Here is a 19964-nt window from a genome sequence, read left to right on the forward strand (position 1 = left end):
TTCTCCAGGGGTACCTGGGTGGCTCAGTCGGTTGACCGCCCAACTTGAGCTCAGGTCATGATCTCCTGGTTCGTGGGTTCGAGCCCCACATTGGGCTCTCTGCTGACAGCATGGAGCCTGCTTGGAATTCTCTCTGCCCTTCCCCCACTTATGTGCATGCACACACGTGTATACTCTCTCTCAAAAATAAACATTAAAAAAAAGAACTAAAAAATAAATAAAAATAAAATATTCTTCTCCATCAAACTTATCACCATCTGGCATACTAGCTAGCTATTTTATCTAATTTATTGTCTTTCTCCCATCACAATGAGAGATTTACTGCTGGTGCTTAAATAGTGTCTGGTACACAGCAGGTGCTTAGTAAACATTTGTTAACTGAATGAATGAATCTATCAATCAATGTAATTATTTCACTAGCCCAATGCCCCAGGTTTAAGAGCCTTGCTCATGCATGTGACAGCCCTTGCCATACTCCTCAGTTCCCTTCTATAAGGCCTGGGCTTACCTTCCCCTTCACCTCTCTTAAAACTAAGCTTTCTTGGGGTACCTGGGTGCCTCAGTCGGTTAAGCGTCTGACTTCAGCTCAGGTCATGATCTCACCGCTCATGAGTTCAAGCCCCATGCTGGGCTCTGTGCTGGCAGCCCAGAGCCTGGAGCCTGCTTCAGATTGTGTCTCCCTCCCTCCCTCTCTCTCTCTGTCCCTTCACTGCTTGTGCACGGTCTCTCTCTCTCAAAAATAAACACTTAAAAAAAATTTTTTTTAGGGGTGCCTGGGTGGCTCAGTCAGTTAAGTGTCCGACTTCGGCTCAGGTCATGATCTCGCGGTTCTTGAGTTCGAGCCCCGCATCAGGCTCTGTGCTGACAGCTCAGAGCCTGGAGCCTGCTTCAGATTCTGCGTCTCCTCTCTCTCTGGCCCTTCCCCTCTCGAGCTCTGTCTCTCTCTCTGTCTCAAAAATAAAAAACATTTAAAAAAAAATTTTTTAAATATCTTTTTAATTTAAAAACTAAGCTTCTTATTCCACCATCAGTTTTGTCTCCTTTTTGATTTCTCACTACCTGGTTCTCTCTTTTCCCAGAACAAGTCATGATTTGATCATATCACAAATTAATTTCTCTTGCTTGAGGATTCTTACCTACTTGTCCTCAAATGCCAAACTTGTGAATAAGAATTCAAAAGTTAGAAAAGATTTATTGTAACTTGAATACCAAAGACAATCATTCCACCAATTTTTTAGGGGTGTAATTAGAGGTAAATCAAAATTCTCTCTTAATATGGATTCTGTCCCCCACAAAAAAAAGAACCTAAAATCATCTCAAAACTAAAAAATTCTGGTAATTTTAATGCTCAGACACCCCAAAAAAGAGAGAGAGCGTGCACCCACTTTCTCAAATTTGAAGCATCCTACTGTAAGCAGATTCAGTGGAAGCCTTCCACAGAAACAAAAGAAACATAAAGCACAAATGGGAAACAGAACCTTCACATTTCATTTGGCTTACTCACATCTTATGTGGAGCTTATCAAGACCAAGTATTCTATCACTGGGACTGCGGAGAGTTTTTAGTTTTTGTTTTAGTAATCTCTACACCCAACGTGAAGCTTGAACTCACAACCCCAAGCTCAAGAGTCACATGCTCTTCCAAGTGAGCCACAACCAGGTACCTCAGGACTGCGTGGTCTTTAAGGAGAAACAACGACAACACTGACGGGCAGAGGTACTGGCATCGACGAGAGGCCAAGCCAAAGACTAACAAAACGGTAGCAACTGGAAGCTGTATAACCAATATCTCTGGTGAACACAGAAGCAAAAATCTTGAACAAAACACTAGCAAACTGAATCCAACAATACATTTAAAAAATTATTCACAATCAAGTGGGATTTGCTCCTGGGTTGCAATGGCGGCTCAGTATTTACAAATCAATCAATGTGATATGTCATATCAAAAACAGGAAGGAGAATCATATGATCATTTCAACTGAAGCAGAAAAAAGTATTTGACAAAGTACAACATCCATTCATGATAAAAACCTTCAACAAAGTAGGTTTAGAAGGAACATACCTCAACATAATAAAGGCCATATATGAAAAACCCATAGCTAGAATCATCCTCAATGGGGAAAAACTGAGAGCCTTTCCCCTAAGGTTACGAACGAGACAGGGATGTCCACTCTCACCACTTTTATTCAGCATGGTATTGGAAGTCCTAGCCACAGCAATCAGATAACAAAAAATGAAAGGCATCCAAATAGGTAAAGAAAAAGCAAACTGTCACTATTTGCAGGCAACATGATACTATGTATAGAAAACCCAAAAGACTCCACCAAAAAACTGCTAGAACTGATAAACGAATTCAGTAAAGTCACAAGATACAAATCAGTGTACAGAAATCTGTTACATTTCTATATACCAATAATGAAGCTTCAGAAAGGGAAATTAAGAAAACAATCCCATTTACAATTGCACCAAAAATAATAAAATGCCTAGGAATAAACCTAACCAAAGAGGTGAAAGACCTATACTCTGAAAACTATAAAACGGTGATGAAAGAAAGTGAAGATGACACAAAGAAATGGAAAGACATTCCATGCTCATGGATTAGAAAAACAAATACTGTTAAAATGTCTATACTGCCCAAAGCAGTCTACACATACAATGGAATCCCTATCAAAATACCAACAGCATTTTTCACAGAACCAGAACAAACAATCTTAAAATTTGTATGAAACCACAAAAGACCCACACAACTAAAACAATCTTGAAAAAGCAAAGCTGGAGGCATCACAATTCCAAGACTGGAAGTTATATTATAAAGATGTGGTAATCAAAACAGTATGGTACTGGCACAGAATCAGACACACAGATCAACAGAACAGAAAATCCAGAAATAAACCCACAATTATATGGTCAATTAACCTTCGACAAAGCAGGAAAGAATATCCAATGGGAAAAAGATAGTTTCTTCAACAAATGGTATTGGGAAAACTGGAAAGCTACATGCAAAAGAATGAAACTGCATCACTTTCTTAACACAATACACATAAATAAATTCAAAATGGATTTAAGACCTAAATGTGAGACCTGAAACCATGAAAATTCTAGAAGAGAGCACAGGCAGTAATTTCTGACATGGGCCAGAACAACTTTTTTCTAGATAGGTCCCCTGAGGCAAAGGAAATAAAAGCAAAAATAAACTATCAGATTACATCAAAATAAAAAGCTTCTGCACAGGGAAGGAAGCAATCTACAAAACTAAAAGGCAACCTACGAAATAAGAGAAGATACTTGCAAACAACACGTCAGATAAAGGGTTAGCATCCAAAATCTATTAAAAAAAATTTATAAAACTCAACACTCACAAATAATCCAATTTAAAAATGGACACAAGCCACAAACAGATATTTCTCCAAAGAAGACACAGATGAGGGTGCCTGGATGGCTCAGTCAGTTGAGCATCTGACTTCTGGTTTCAGCTCAGGTCATGATCTCACAGTCTCTGGGTCAAAGCCCTGCGTGGGGCTCCTTGATGACAGCTTAGCGCATGGTTGGGATTCTCTTTCCTGCTCTCTGCCCTTCCCCCGCTTGCTTGCATCTCTCTCTCTCTCTCTCTCTCTCTCTCTATCAAAATAAATAAATAAAAACTTAAAAAAAAGAAGACATACAGATGGCTCACAGGCACATGAAAAGATGCTCATCATCAGGGAAATGCAAATCAACACTACAATGAGATATCACCTCATACCTGTCAGAAATGGCTAAAATCAGTAACACAAAAAACAACAGGTGCTGGTGAGAATGTGGAAAAAAAGGAACACTTGTTCCTGCAACACTGCTACAGTCACTCTGGAAAACAGTATGGAGGGTCCTCAAAAAATTAAAAATAGAACTACCCTACAATTCAGCAATCATGGTACTGATTATTTACCCAAAGAATAGAAAAATACTAATTTGAAAGGACAGATGCACCCCTATGTTGGATGAATGGATAAAGAATATGTGGTATGTATACATTAGAATATTATTCAGCCGTGAAAAAGAATAAAATCTTGCCGATTTCAACAACATGGATGAAGCGAGAATGTATAATGCTAAGTGAAATAAGTCAAAGACAAATACCATATGATTTCACTCCTATATGAAATTGAAGAAACAAAACAAATGAGCAAAGGGGGAAAATACAGACAAATCAAGAAACAGACTCTTAACTATGGGTGGAGGGGGAGGGAGGCTGGAGATGGGTCAAATAGGTAATGGGGATTAAGGAGTACACTTGTAATGAGCACCAGGCGATTAAAATAAAAACATAAAAACAAAACAAACAAAAAAACGAGAAACGATATGATGCTGGTGCACTCAAGGAATATGCAGGCCCTGAGTCAGTGGGAGCCAATATGAAGGACAGCTGATCAGGTGCAATACGACTTATCAAAGGCTTCAGGACAAGCAATACACAAGTTAGAAACAGCATGACAAGGAGCGCCTGGGTGGCTCAGTCAGTTAAGCGTCCGACTTTGGCTCAGGTCATGATCTCACGGTTCGCAAGTCTGAACCCCACTTTGGGCTTTCTGTCACCACAGAGCCTGTTTTGGATCCTCTGTCTCCCTTTCTCTCTGCCACCCTTCCACTCTCTGTTTCTCTCTCTCCCCCTATGTCAAAAATAAGCAGAAAGAAAGAAAGAAAGAAAGAAAGAAAGAAAGAAAGAAAGAAAGAAAGAAAGAAAGAAAGAGATACCATAACAATGAAACATGAGAGGAACATGTTCTAGGTCACCTGAGCTCAAGTTTTTGTAGGTGTCTTCCATGTACAACTCTAGGTAATGCCACTTTACGTTTATTCAACAAGAAACTATTGAGCCAAGATGTAATATAATAATGGGTCTTTTTTTTTTTTTTTACTAAGAAAGCCAAAAAACGTATACTTCATACTGAATCATAGGAGATATAATTTCAATTCCATTTGTTGAATTCAACTACCATTTACTGAGAACTTACTATGTGCCAGGTAGTATTCTAGGGACTGTAGGAATGTAGACATAATCACTGACTTCAGGGAGCTCAATGACAGAAAGGGAAACATTTTCTGTCACGGGTACAATATTACAAGGAAGTATCTATATCTCATACAAGCAACAAAGATAAAGTGATTATTTGGGGGCATTCAGGGAAGTTTTAGTAAAAGGAAAAAGTGACAGAGGTATGAGGTTTTGAATAATAAATTGAGTGTACTCCTATCCAAAGAAACTGAACATAATTTTATATATACATATGTACATATATACATACACATACATATATACACGTATATATGTACATATGTATATATAAACTCTCTAGTCCCAGTAAGGTCAATGGCTCAGAAAAGCTACTAAAGATGGACCTCTCTCTCTATATTATGATGAAGCTTTAAAGACTGGTATTTTCCTAATTTCTAGGTCACCGTCTTGTGGATTCAGGACTAGCCTTGCAGATATATCCATTTATTTTCTTCCATCAATGATGTTTCTGCTGAGAGCTCCCTGGAAAATCCCCATGTGACTAAAGCTGAGGCATCACACAAGTTAGGTGGCCCATAAAGCCTCACCAAATTCCAAAGCAATTCCTTCACAAAAGTCTAAAAATACCCGAGAAATCAAATGAGGGCTTCTAACTCTAACCTTCAATGTTCTGGGCCAAATTTCCCCAATCTTCTTTGATAAGGGAAAAGTGCAGATCAAAAGACATCAGCTCTCAGAATACACTCAATCTTATTAAATACTTCAGACGAAAGGCCTTGTCACCTATCAGGATAAAGAATGCAGAAATAATTCAGTTGAGGAGGATTAGGTCAGATTTTGATCTCCCATTCGTTGGGATGATTATTTTTTTAAAGCAGGCTTCACACTCAGCACAGAGCCCAATACCGGGCTTGAACTCATGACCCTAAGACCTGAGCTGAAACCAAGAGTTGGGCACTTAACCAACTGAGCCACCCAGGAGCCCCCATCATTCGTTGGGATTTTTACAGTGCTTCCTTAACGGGGATGACTTCAAAAAAACTAATGAAGGGTACCTGGATGGCTCAGTCAGTTAAGCATCCAACTCTTGATTTCGGCTCAGGTCATGATCTCAAGGTTTGTGAGGTTGAGCCCCTGGATGGGTTCTGTGATGGCAGGGCAGAGCCTGCTTGGGATTCATTCATGCTCTCTCATTCTCTCTCATTCTCATTCTCTCTCTCATTCTCTTTCTCTCTTTCTCTCTCTCTCTCTCTCTCTCTCTCTCTCTCTCTCTCTCGCCCCTTCTCCCGCGTACGTAAGCTCCTGTTCTCTCTCAAAATAAACAAACATTAAAAAAAAAAAACCCACAAACTAATCAATGCAGTTCTATGACAGATAACTAAAACACTGTTTCTCATGTATCCCGAGAAATACTGTGTTGATTACATTTCTACCTGGAGGCAATAATTACAAATGATCTATCAGACCTCCAATTTCTTACAGAGAGTTGACCGAAGAGCCCCCCACCCTTCACCCCCAGGCAATGATCTACATGAGCAACAGAGGTTCTGATGGAGAAAACTGATGTGAAAGCACTAATTTCAAGAGGAGGAAAGAGTGCCCTCTTTAGGACCTAGGGGTTTGAATCTACCTTTGCAATAAGCACCTCTTAAAAAGTCATTTCCCCTCTCTGCATCTAAGTTTTCTCATTAAAAACAAAACAACAACAAAAAAATCTGGACTAAATAAACTCTAGGGTTTCTCCAGTTTTAAGATGCCATGTAAATGCTTTTCTCTTTTTCCTAATACCAGCCTTTCAAACTCATAGGGACTCCTGCTGTAAGCTGCAGGGAGCCACAAAACCCTGATCTGCTAGATTCTGGGCTATGAGACCCAAAAAGTTTCTGGTGGTGAGGAAAGGGCCTGCCACTCAAGTTACAAGTTGTATGCTGGAGTCAGGACTACACAGACAGCTTGCCTTCTACTGCCCGCGGGCAAAAAGAGACAAACCATGAACTGGTTAATACAGCTCAGCAACATACAGCTATACTGAAATATACTCTTGTGCTTAATATTCTCGCTATTTGCAAACACTATGAATTAAATCAGCAGCACCGAGGATCAAAATATGCCTCTTTAGTCTATCTCCCACTACAAAGTCAAATGAATAAACCCTCTCCCTTCAAGTAGGCTAGGCACACAACAAGGACACCTTTCTTGCCAGCCAGCCTAGCCGAGCAGCAGCAACAGCCCAACAGTGACACCTGCTGGGGAAATAAAAGCAAGGGCTGGCTCATCAGCTGGAGAACATCCGGTTCCTTTTGAAGGTGGCAGAAGGGGCTAATTAGCACCTGTATGCATTAGTAATTTACACTACAAGGCAGCCACTCAAATCACGAGGAAGTGATGCCCCTTCTGTAAAGGGTGTGTACTTGGAACATTCTACAAATGTACCTCACTTTTGAGCAGGCTGTCAGCCTTCACAGTGCATTTCATCCTGGCTCATCTTAAGCGACTCCATAAATAACATAACTACTGTATTTTACAATAAAACCATGCATTATTTGCCTATTTTAAAAGAAAAAATATACGTGCACAATTGTTCACAGCAAGATGACAAGGGATTTCATTTACTACAACATACAATTTTATTTTATTTTTTTTTTTAAACGTTTATTTATTTTTGAGACAGAGAGAGACAGAGCATGAACGGGGAAGGGGCAGAGAGAGAGGGAGACACAGAATCGGAAGCAGGCTCCAGGCTCTGAGCCATCAGCCCAGGGCTCGAACTCACGGACCGCGATATCATGACCTGAGCTGAAGTCGGACGCTTAACTGACTGAGCCACCCAGGCGCCCCTACAACATACAATTTTAAATGTTTGAACTTTTTAATTTAAAACACATAGATTCTGGGTTTTAAATGGTCTACTTTATCAAGAAGTTATTAACATTTTAGTCACATGTGACTATTTACATTTGACTAAAATTTAAAAATTTAAACATAGTTCCTCAGCTCACACTAGCCATATGTAACTAGTGCCTACCACACTGGACAGCACAGATACAAAACGCTTCCATCACTGTAGAGAGTTTTACTGGATGGCATTTCTCTAGAGAAACATATTATTTTCAGATGCACTTATACAAAGAGGGCATATAAATGAATGAAAGCTGGCCAAGTGTTGATAATTTTTAAAGTCAGGTGATATGTATATGAAATTTATTATACTTTTCATTTTTATATGTTTGAAGATTATCATAATAAAAAGTTAAAGGAAAAGAAAAATGGTTCACCTAAAAATGAGGTATCACAGTAAGGAACATACCACGGAAGACAGTTGAGAAAAAGCTTTAGTCACACACACCAGAATGCAAATCCCCACTCAGCAAACTACTCACGGATCTTTAACAAGAAACTTGACTTCTCTGAGCCTTACTTATCTCAGCTGTAAGATGAGAAATTTAACACCTGCCTTGCACAGAGTTATGGTGGAAATTAGAGTTAATACAAAGACACAGCACCAGACACAGTACCTAATATACAGTGACCCTCAGTAATTGGTGTCTCTAATTATTATCAAACAGTAGAGTTTATTTTAAACCACTCAGGTATTTCTCCGAACAATCACACATGAAAAGGCACTGCTACAACTGAATGGACAAAGGATGACCAGAGGCCCACTGGTACTGTGGAGACAGGCACTTGTAGTAACTTCAGTTACTTTTAGAGCAGTAACTGAAGACAGTCCTTTTACAGCTACCTTTCACAAACTTTTTGTATGCCTGCTCTACGTCAGGCACTGTGCTTGCTCCCTTCCCACCTCTCTTGACAAAGAGGAGTAACAGTCTCAGGCTCTTCTGAGCAAGGCAAAATATTCCAAAGCTGGGAATTTTAGGAGATGTTAACTCAGAACTGGTGTCAATTATTTAAGCATAGTAATAACCTCTATTAGTCTATCTTTCATATCCAACCAAGTGTCCCTATCTTCCCCTTAGCAACTACCCCCTAGTAACCACCTACTATCTGGCATTCAACATGCTCTTTCCTGCCTTATAATCTGCTGGTCCCCTAAAGTAAAAAGGTCTTTCCCTTTCCAAATCCTAGTCATCTTTCAAGGCTTGGTTTTGTACAGCCTTCTTTGATGGTACTTCCCTTTCTCTGAAATGAGACTGCATTTAATCTGAGTACCACACAATGAAGCATTTGGGTCATCTACATTTTTTATATAATTGTATGTAAATAAGTCTTGCCTCTATAATTAATACCCCCAGTGGGTAAAGACCAGGTATTATACTTCTTTTGTATTCCCTACAGTGCCTGGCACAGTGCTGGAAAAATTGTAACCATTCAACAAATACTTATTAACTGGGTAACTCTCTAAAGCATTCTCCCAAAATAACAAGTACATTATGTGCACAACCCATATTCCCACCCTTGTTAGAAGCTTATGTCAGAAATTTCAGTTGCTTCAACAGAGGATGTAATGCAAAGCAATATGCTGTTTGGATCCAACAGGCATATTCTGGGAGTTGGTGATTACGCTAGATGTGACCTTTACAGAATTACAGAAAGAAGTCCCTAATAAATCAAGATAGATGCTCACATAGCCATACATGGAACATGTGGTGGGCGGGTAACTACACCCACTCTGTTTCTTCCATGGAAGAGTTGCCTGGGATGCCGATCTGAGTATGGAGAGGCCTTCCTTCCGTGAATTATTCTTCTTCCCCACCTTGAGGTGAATGTCCATCTGGAAGATCTCCTCAAAGAATCTTAATTAAGCAACTAACTTGCTATCCAAAAAATATGTATCTCTAAAGCAGACTTTCCTCAACACATATATACACGTATTATTTTCTTTTTCCTTTGTCAAGTTGCAATGCTCCAGAAGGTGAACACAGTTGTCCAAAGAGACACAACTGAAAAAAAGCCAATACACTAATCTGTACCAAGCAGGTTCTCTTTTACTACCTATTTCTAAGCACTGTGGACCATTTTCTTTTTCCACAATAACCAGCGCTGCACATACAATCCTCCAAGAAGGTCAAAGAACAGGGCAGAGGAAGTCAATGGCTCCACCTCCATTTACATCCCTAACCTGATCTGCACTCTCCTTTAGGCTAAAGGTCTCATGAACTTAGCAGAGCCAAGTGACTTAGACTGCTAGGCCCCATCCTATCTCTGCCACCAGAGCAAGTTTTCCAGGAAGATGCAATGGACCTTAGGGAGACCAGAACCAGATGTATGGGTCCCAGACACTCCAGATCCAGCCACAACATCTACAGGACTGAAGGAAGAGACAGAAGGAGAAAAGTAAGGGATACAGGAGAAGACAACAAAGCACCTGCTTACCTCCTGAGTGAATCTTCCTCGGAGCTCTCCTCAGGCATATCCTGATGTAAGGCCTCCTGTGTTACAGTTCCAGATCTGCTGGACTGGGTGTAAATTCTTTCCCAGTGGCCCGTCTCCTGGTTGAAGGCCACCCCCACAGTCCTCTCCTCCTGCGGACTAGCAGAGCTGCTCAACTCCAGCCTGCTGGAGCTGGGCGTTTGGCCCTCAGTCCGCTCAAGGGGTGGCAACTGGCTGCCACTTGACGGCATGCCCTCGAAGGTGCTGGGGACCTGCCAGGAGGAGCTGGCCTCGCTAGAGGAGTAGTTGGGTGTGGTTCTTTCCCAGCGCAGGGTGTCGTTGTTGAAGGTCAGGAGATTGTGGCAGGCGCGGCAACGGTTCAGGTGGCCACGAGACAGGTTGGAGTTGTTCTCGCTGCTGTGTGGGGTGGGCTGGTGGGAGGGGCCTGGCCTCTCGGACTCAATGTTGTTATTGAGCATTTCCTGGGCCTGTTGGGTCTGGGGGGCTTCCCCGCTCAGGCTGTGGTCCAGCTCCTGAAGCCGGTCATACTCCAGAAAGAAGCGTCTCAGGTCACATTGAAGCTCATGGCGAATGCTGCCTGAGTTGTTTTGGCTGGAGCCATTTCCTCCATCTGACTCAGCTGCCAACCCTGAAGCTGGAAAACCCCTCCCTTCTGTGGCTGAAGTGTACACAGACGCCTGAGAGCCACCTTCTTGCTGTCTCAGCACAGACAGCAAACTCACCGAAGAGGCACTGGTCCTGGGCGGAGGCATGGATTCTGCCTCAGAGCGGGAGTTCAGACTGAGCACTGTCCGGGTCCACTCGGACCCTGTCAGCCCGGGAGCTATTTCTCGGTGATACCTAGAGGGGTGGCTGGACAAAGGGCCTCCCAAAGAGCGACGGGTGGGACCCAGACTGAGGTTGCGGAGCGTGTTGCCGGCAGTGCTGCTCTGGACTGTACTGAAGGCAGACGGCCGGTTCAGGAGGCCCTGGTCCTGCTGCGTTGACGAGGCCTGCTCCGGGGGATGGAAGGGCTCGGTCTGTACAAAAGAAAAGGAAGGGGTAGTAGCCCTGGCAGAAGCAGGGGGAACACTGTCCTGGTGTGGCAAGAGGGAAGGAACTCGAGTGCCAGAGCAGCGGCTGCAAAGGCACAGGATCCCAAGGTGCTGGCAGCACTCAGCTGTGGGGTAACTGACCCGCTGTCGGAGCCTGATGTAAGCGGAAGTCCTGGGGCGCTCCGTGGAGGGCTGAGGGGGAGGCGGTGGGGGTGAGGGGGTAGCAGACTCTTGCACTGTGCTTTGCTCTCCCACCTGGATGCCAGAGGAGCGGGAGGACAGCATGTGCAGGAAATTGTGGAGGAGAGGCGTCCGGCGAACTGGCTGTGATTGCAGCAGGGCACGCTGACGGTAGTGGGATAACTCTGTTCCGTCTATGGGGATCTCTGGTTCGTCATCACCCTGCGATGTGGAGCAAGGCGGGGCAGGGGTAGAGCAAGGCGGTTAGGTAGAACCTCCAGGTAAATTAAGAAAGATTAACTGTTGATAACCATCCGCAAAAAACAACCTTCATGGATAGACAACAACTCTACCTCGGAAGCACTGAGGACTAACTGGCTTCAGATTCAGAATCATCATATGGTGTCACATTATTCATTTCCGATTAGCAACATTTCTGAATGAGTACAGCTGGCAAGCCAATTCTATTACAAAATGCATCTCTATGACGGAAGCAATGAGGGGAAGAAAATGTCAACCAGCCCAAGGCACATGAATGACAAGCTATCCAACACAGCCTGGTGACTCTAATGAGGCAATCACCTGGGGGTTTCAGAACTGACTCCCCTGTCAAGATTATGGCTCTAACTCTGAGCACACAGTCTGAAACTAGCTTTGAATTTCAACTAGAAAAGAAGCACCTGGCCATTACAAATGACAAGTCCAAATAATCAGAACTGGAGCACTAGTTTAGAAAACAACCCACAGTTGAGATGCAGTTGGAACTGCTAACTTACCTGCTGATTAGAGGGGTTAACAATTGCCGTGAGTAAGTAGTGTCCAAGAGGGTCAAATCTCACCAGACTGAAAACACAGAAGAAGAAAAAGACACACATAGATGTTAATTGAGAAGAGGAAGCCTGTGTTCAAATTTATAGCAATCATTACTAATAACTGTGGGATTACCCAGGTATCCACTTCATGCTGGAAGCTTTCAAAACTTTCAAACAGATTAAAATAATAAAGTTCAATACTTCTTGTTACCTCCTCACATTTGCCAGAATAGGGGAATATGTATCACAAAAATAATTTCAAAAAGCACCTAGGCTCTCATCCCAAGAAGCAACTACATCAAGCACATACTGGCTCATATCTAAGAGCCTATCATCACAGTAAAGCACAGGACACTCCCAAACTCTGCCACAGGGTTACTTCTTCCCTCATGCAGCAGCTCCACTGGCAAGGAGCAGGGGTTGTGTGACAGTGAACTGTCTCAGCATCAAGTGGCTGAGACCAGAAAATTTTCTTATATCCAGCTACAATACCAAGAGGACCAAAGAAACCAATGCATTGTCTGTATTTAATTCAGGCAATGTGTGTTTTGATCTTGGGGGCTAAATATCCACAGCAGATTTGATACATACTTACATCTCCATTTTCCAGTTTGATAAACACAGACAACTGGGGCTAGCAACTACCTACCAAGCTAACCTCTACCTGAACAACTTTCAGGTGTTCCTCCCACACACACACACACAAATAAGGGCTCTACCCCAAGTCCAGATAGCTTTGAACCTAAAAGACCTTCTAACAACCCTGGTCTACAGAGCCCAGAAGAGGAGGGCAATAAGGAACAGCTAAAATGAACTGTTGATTGGCCAGCAACTTAAAAAGTAGGAGGAGCCTTACAGAAAACCCCCTGCTCTGAACAGGCATAACAAACTGCTTCCTGAGGTGACAGCAAGTGTAAATGCTCTCTGCCATGTGAGTCCTATGCCAAACATCACTAGTGGGCAGAGCACTCACCGGACCCGTTCCATCTCGCTAGCTGTCTTCACCACAGCAAAGGGCTCCCGTCGACTCCAGTCCCAAAAGTGGATCTCATTGGCAGTGGCAATCAGCAGGAGCTGAGCCGTAGGGTGGAAAGCCAGGGAAGCAATGGCATTGTTGCTATCTGTGAACCAGCTTTCACTGCCACCCTATAAATGAACCAATCCCAAATAGTCTCCGGTTACAAACTGGCAGGAGATTAGGATGTCAATTTCAAAAGAAAAAAAAAAAAAAAAAAAAAAAGGACCATTTAAGGTAAAATGACCACTTGTACAGCCTACTTTAAATATGTCCTCTGTAAAATGTAGAAAATCAGTGATCTGGCAGTGTCACCAATTTATCAGAAAATTATTACTGTCAGCTCAGTTCTCCCAAGTCACCTATAATCCAAAGCAATGAGTATCCACACAATTCCTGTTTCTGAGGCCTGTGAAAACGCAAGCCTGGTGCGTGACACGGTAAACAAAAAACCACTAGCAAGTCAAGAACCATATTGCTTTGGTGATCATGATCAGAATACAATACAATCCTCGCTCTAAAACAAAAGGCATCTATCCCAAACACGTTTTAGAACCTCCTATACTATGTCACAATGGGCAGATGGAAAAACAGTTAAACAGGGTATTTACCTTAGAATGGAGGAATATTATTCCTATTACTTAAGTGGGCAATGACTACCACTTACTCACATGTAGTCCTAAGAACCTAGCTAGTTTCTCCTCCAGTTAAGAACTCAATGGTAAACAACTCTCTGCATTTAGAGTATCAAAGAAATGGAAATACTTACATGCAAATCCCAAATCCTAACCTCCCCATCCAGGCAGCCAGAAGCAATAAGGCCTGAGATGGTGGGATGAAAAGTGACACACCACGGAGTGCGGCGGTGTCCAATCAGAGAATGAACACACTTGCCAGTCTTCACCTCCGTAATATAGATATTATGGTTCACGTGGGTGGAGGCCAACAGAGTCCTAGAGAATTGAAGAGTAGGACGTGAATGTGAAGCACACAGGAGGGTAACCAACCTTCTCAGTTCTGGACAATTGGCTTTGGAACATTCTCCACCCTAGCGTGAAAAAACTACACCTTAGGCATTACAAACAACCGAAATATTCTGATCTCTGAAAGCTCTGGCTTCTCCACACATCCCCTTCAGAGAATATTTTTTTCCAGGTAGGAAAATGATCACTCCATCAGTGGCCTATATCACACAGGCAAAGGATTGTAATTGAGAAACTTCCCAAGTTTTGATCCTCAATGTCTGTTGTTTCCTTTGCTTATTCCTATTATTTCTATGGATAGCACAGCTCATCTACCTTCTTTCCCCTTCTGATACACTGGCAAAGCTCTATTCAAGCAATGTTTCAAAGAACCCTTAGGGATGTAACTTGGAAGACCAAGCTAGACCAAATATACATAAAGCAATGCTATCGTAAGTCTTAGGTTAAGTTATAGGTAAGTACTAGGTACCTGTCTGGGCTGAAGGCCAGTAAGAATGTAGAGCGTGGACTATCAGGCAGTTCTACTCTCTGAAAAACAAACCAAAAAAAAAAAAAAAAAAAAATTAAAACACATTATTTATAAACTATGACCCACTCTATCTCAAAAGCACATGAACCACAGTAGATCAGTATTCAGTATAAGCTGAAACACTGGAAACAGTGATCAAAGTCACAAATTGAAAGAGAAATCCAAATTACCTTTAAGAAAAATGTCTAGTTCTAAAGACAAAAGATATTTCTAGCCCATGAATTCTTCCAAATTTATTTTTAAAACTCTGTAGGTTAGATATATCAATTCTCTCACACAAAATAAATGGTATCCCAACTCTACATAATTAGCCCATTCTAAAACCCCACTCTACTGTCCTAAAAATCTTACCCCATTCTACCCCTAAAAATCTTATGTCAAAAATATCCATTGTTCCCACCTTGCCTTCCCATTTCATCCACCGGGTTTTATCTTCCACCAGCTCCTGCAGAAGCCGCTGAGCTCCAAAGGCCCGAGTGCCCCGTTCTCGCCCCCAGAGTATCCGGACAGCATTCTTCTCTGGAACAACCTTCATGGCGTTCAGTAGCCACTGTCACACCAGGCACAGGAAGTGAAGGAGCAAGCAATAGCTCCGCAAGCTGATGCAGCTAAATTGAGGCCATTCAGGTCCTTGTAAGTTGTCTTCATGGAAACCTAAAGGATGGACATTAAATTAAAGAATATCTATTCTGCAATCAGAGAAGCTTCCCACTGAAAACATGATTCTAGCTCAAAGAGGAAAGTTTTGTGTTTTAATTTAATGATACTTTCTCAGGAAAAGACCCTTCTCCCAGAACTTTTTTTCCAAAAATGTTTCATCCTTAAATTCCTTTCATATCATCAATAGATCAGCCTTATATCTAAAGAATAAGCCATTCTCTAAAGCAGTTACTCTGTTATTATTTTATCAGATAAGAACTTTTGTTACACATAAAAATAAATAAGGTCTAAAACCCTGTCAAAAACAAAAAACAAAACACCGCACCTGCCCTCCCCTTCTGGGCCACACTGCCTCCTTAGTCACCAGCTTCTCCACCCCCCCCCCCCCCTTTATCACTTGGGCAGCCTCCAAACCAAAGAACAGGTAACCAATTCTAAAAGGCTATTTATTACTTGAGGGCTGGTTCTTATGCAGCAGCCTCAACTCTTATCTCCTCCCTAAAAGCATGTGCATCAGGACTACTTTGGGGGTATCTTTCTCACTCTCCTTTTCTCTTTTCCACAAAAGTTCCAGAGTAGTACAGAGAGGAGGAAACAGAAGAAAAAAATTTCAGTTCCTTTTTCTCATCCACCACAAGCCATAAGGGCATAAAACTATCACCACAAAAAAAAAAAAAAAAAAAAGGTCAACTAGCAGCAAAATATATATACACATGCGCAACAATTAAAGAATTGTGGCTCCTCTATACAATGGAATATGCAGTCCAATAAAATGGCATTTCAGAAGAATACATGTAAAATGTTATTCACTGTAGCACTGTTTCTTCAAATGTTATGGAACATTTCAAATGTGCAGAAAAGTTGAAAAAACAGTACAATAAACACAGTATTCACCAGTTAAAACTCAAGAACTGTTAACATTTGGTCACATTTGCTTTATCTGTCTCTATGGACACACTATATATGTGTTGTTTTATTTTTTTCTGCACCATTTCATCAGGCATCAAGACGCTTTAACCCTAACTACCTTACTGTGCATCTGCAGGGAATAAGGACGTTTGACTTCATAACCACAATACCATTAGGTACACTGATTATCACCTAATACTCAGTCCTCATTCAAATGTCCCCAACTGTTTAAAAATGTCTTTAATAGTTGCCTTAAAAAAAAAAAAAGAAATCCAATCAAAACTCAAGCAATTAGTTTGGATGTTATATCTCCTTAGTTTCTTTTATTCTAGAATGGCCTCCAAATTTTGCTTTGGTTGGTTTTACCTTTACTTATTCACAAGCTTTTTAAAATCCCAGGACAGGTACCTGGAGACTGTCTTACATCCAAGTTTTGTCTGATTGTTTCTTCACAGTGCCATTTAGCTTACCTCTCTATCCCTCACATTTACTATAAATAGAAGGTTAGGTCTAAAACACTGATTAGATTTAGGTGAAGTATTTTTGGCACCTGCTTCACAGGTGATAGTGTCTATGTATCACCCTCCCAAGCCCCACCCCCTGCTACAATGAAGCCTATCAGGTGGCACATATCCTCAGACTGTCTGAGTTGGTGGGACTTGGAAAGTTATGTGATCATTTGGCAAAATATGACCACTTGGTTGAGTTTGTAACTGCCAGAGCTCTCTTTATAAAGGTACATCCCTTCCCTTTATAATTAGCCATCTGTGGTTAATATTTGGCCTCAACTGAATATCCTGTTCCTTCTCAACTTTTTGCTTAATGATTTAGCAGTCACTGATGATTCCTTCTTGAATTATTTCCTTTAGGAGCTGAAAAAAATGTAGATTCTCAAATTCCATCATTATTTCTACATTTACTAGCTGGCATTGCTTTGGAAAGAACTTTTCCTTAATAACTGAAGCACAGCAAATTCTTTTTTTTTTCCCCTTTAATTACTACTTCTGTCTTATTGTTTGTAACAGCAAAAAAGCTGGGGACAACTAAAGTGTCGATGTAAAAAGGGGACTGGATGACTAATCTACAATAAGGAAGATTCTCTGGGTACTGATAACAAGAAATCTCCAAAATAAAATATTGCTAATAGGGGTGAAAAAGCAAAGTACAAAACAATATGCATAGCAATGCAACTTTTTGAATAAGAGAAGAAATTAATGGCCACTCGTTAGGGACTAAAGGGAAAGAATGAATGGAGATAAATATGGAAATAAGACTTCTCAAATGTTTTCATTTTGTGTCACTTTTATTTTTGAAATGCATTACCTATTCAAAAATTTTTTAAGTTTATTTATTTATTTTTGAGAGACAGAGAGAAAGAGAGAGAGACAGAGCAGGGGAGGGGCAGAAAGAGAATCCCAAGTAGGCTCTGAGCTGTCAGAGCCCAATGAGGAGCTTGAACTCACAAACTGCGAAATCATGACCTAAACTGAAATCAAGAGTCGGACACTTAACCAACTGACTGAGCCACCCAGGTGCCTCAAAAATCTATTTTTAAAATTCTTTTTCTTAATGTTTATTTATTTTGAGAGAGAGAGAGAGAGAAAAGAGAGCTCGTGAGCAGGGGAGGGGCAGAGGGAAAAGGGAAGAGAGAATCCCAAGCAGGATCCACACTGTCAGCTCGACCTCACAAACCATGAGATCATGGCCTAAGCCAAAATCAAGAATCAGACACTCAACCAACTGTGCCACCCAGGGGCCTCCAAAATTTATTTTTAAAATATTTAATGACGTGAAAAAATAAAGTGAAAAAAGCAGAACAGAAAATTACACATATAGTATGATCCCTATTTTGTTAAAAAAAAAAAAAAGATCTCGGAGAACAGTGATACAAAAGAAATATATAAAAAAAATACTAACCAGGGCACCTGGGTAGCTCAGTCAGTTGAGCATCTGACTTCAGCTCAGGTCTCACAGCTCAGTTCATGGCTTTAAGCCCCACATCGGGCTTGCTGCTGTCAGCACAGAGCCCACTTTGGATCCTCTGTCCCCCTCTCTCTCTGCCCCTCCCCTGTTCATGCACTATCTCTCCTTCTCAAAAATAAATAAACATTAAAAAAAAAAAAAAATACTAGGGCGCCTAGGTGGCTCAGTTGGTTAAGCATCCAACTTCCGCTCAGGTCGCGATCTCACAGTTGGTGGGTTCGATCCCGCATCAGGCTCTGTGCTGACGGCCTGGAGCCTGCTTCGGATTCTGTGTCTCCCTCTCTCTGCCCTCCCCTCCTCTCTCCCTCTCTCTCTCTCTCTCTCTCTCTCTCTCTCTCTCTAAAATAAATAAACATTAAAAAAAAACAACTAACCATGCTTGTCTTTAGGTGGTGGGACTATAAGTGACTTAGTAATTAGAAGAGGTAATGTTCTCTTCAGTTTTTAAATTTAAAAAGTAATAAATGCTTATTGTAAAAGTGAAACAACAATGGGCTTTTTACATTTCACAAATGGCTGCAATATGAAAAGTATACAACTAGACGTATCCAAACACAGACAGAAGGGAAAATATTTATAGCCTGTGCTGAAAGGAGTTTTCTCCCTGGCATATTAAAATGTAAAAAGCCAGAAAGACTCTACAGAAAGACACAACTCCAAGTTCCTAGACGGATACAGCAGAGTTCCCTAAGGAGTGATGAAGGAACAAACTCTAGCCTATATCCTCACGGGACAGCTCTCATCCCTCATTAGTGCACGATATAAATATGTACACACTGAACATGTCAACATTCTGCAGGGCAACCTCCTGAATAAACTAAGGATGAAGTTAACTGGAAGGAAATAATCTACTTGGTGACCCTAACAACTCACGGTTTAGTACCAAAAGTCTGGAAGTTAAACCGCCACACAGCTGAATAATTATTAACCAGGAAGGTGCCAGAAATACAGTTCCCATTAGTTCATCTTAATCCTTTACTGAGTCTTTTTTTTTTTTTTTTTTTTTGAGCCTATAATTCTTTTACCTAATACAGAGAAGTTCAGAAGGAATGAATTTTGGGGCACCTGGGTGGTTCAGTCGGTTAAGCATCCAACTTCTGCTCAGGTCCTGATCTCACCATTCATGAGTTTGAGCCCTGCATCAGGCTCTACAATGACAGCTCAGAGCCGAGGGCCTTCTTCGGATTCTGTGTCTCCCTCTCTCTCTGCCTCTCCCCTGCTGGCTCTCTCTCTGTCTCTCTCTCTCCCTCTCAAAAATAAACATTAAAAAAAAATTTTTTTAATGAGTTTTGAGGGGCCCTTGTCTTAAGAGTGTGACATAAAACTACTTTCACAGAAATACATTTAAACCATTTATAATCTTGAGGCACCTGTGTGGCTCAGTCAGTTAAGCATCTGACTCTTGACTTCAGCTCAGGTCATGATCTTGCGGGTTAGTGAGATCGAGCCCTGCATTGGGCCCTGCACTGACAGCATGAAGCCTCCTTGGGATTCTCTCTCTCCTTCTTTCTCTCT

At 41.5% G+C, this 19964-nt stretch overlaps 1 protein-coding gene across 11 annotated transcripts in view; it reads right to left on the reverse strand.

Annotated features, from left to right (window-relative positions):
- AMBRA1 (autophagy and beclin 1 regulator 1) overlaps window positions 1–19964 on the reverse strand; it is a 179874-nt gene that overhangs the window by 132723 nt on the left and 27187 nt on the right. For 6 of the 11 annotated variants that reach the window (XR_006297466.1, XM_043581118.1, XM_043581116.1 and 3 more), the window contains exons 2-7: window positions 15298–15551; window positions 14838–14896; window positions 14155–14338; window positions 13344–13516; window positions 12335–12401; window positions 10327–11780 (exon numbers count right to left, since the gene is read on the reverse strand). Coding sequence is in view for 10 of the 11 variants with exons in the window: in XM_043581118.1 (XP_043437053.1) it covers window positions 10327–11780; window positions 12335–12401; window positions 13344–13516; window positions 14155–14338; window positions 14838–14896; window positions 15298–15432 (2072 nt within the window). In the remaining variant the exon portion in view is untranslated. The remainder of the gene's footprint in view (window positions 1–10326; window positions 11781–12334; window positions 12402–13343; window positions 13517–14154; window positions 14339–14837; window positions 14897–15297; window positions 15552–19964) is intronic. The other 5 variants (XM_043581124.1, XM_043581122.1, XM_043581123.1 and 2 more) reach the window with 1 other exon arrangement.

This window comes from Prionailurus bengalensis, chromosome D1 (genome assembly GCF_016509475.1).
Source record: "Prionailurus bengalensis isolate Pbe53 chromosome D1, Fcat_Pben_1.1_paternal_pri, whole genome shotgun sequence".
Taxonomy (NCBI): domain Eukaryota; kingdom Metazoa; phylum Chordata; class Mammalia; order Carnivora; family Felidae; genus Prionailurus; species Prionailurus bengalensis.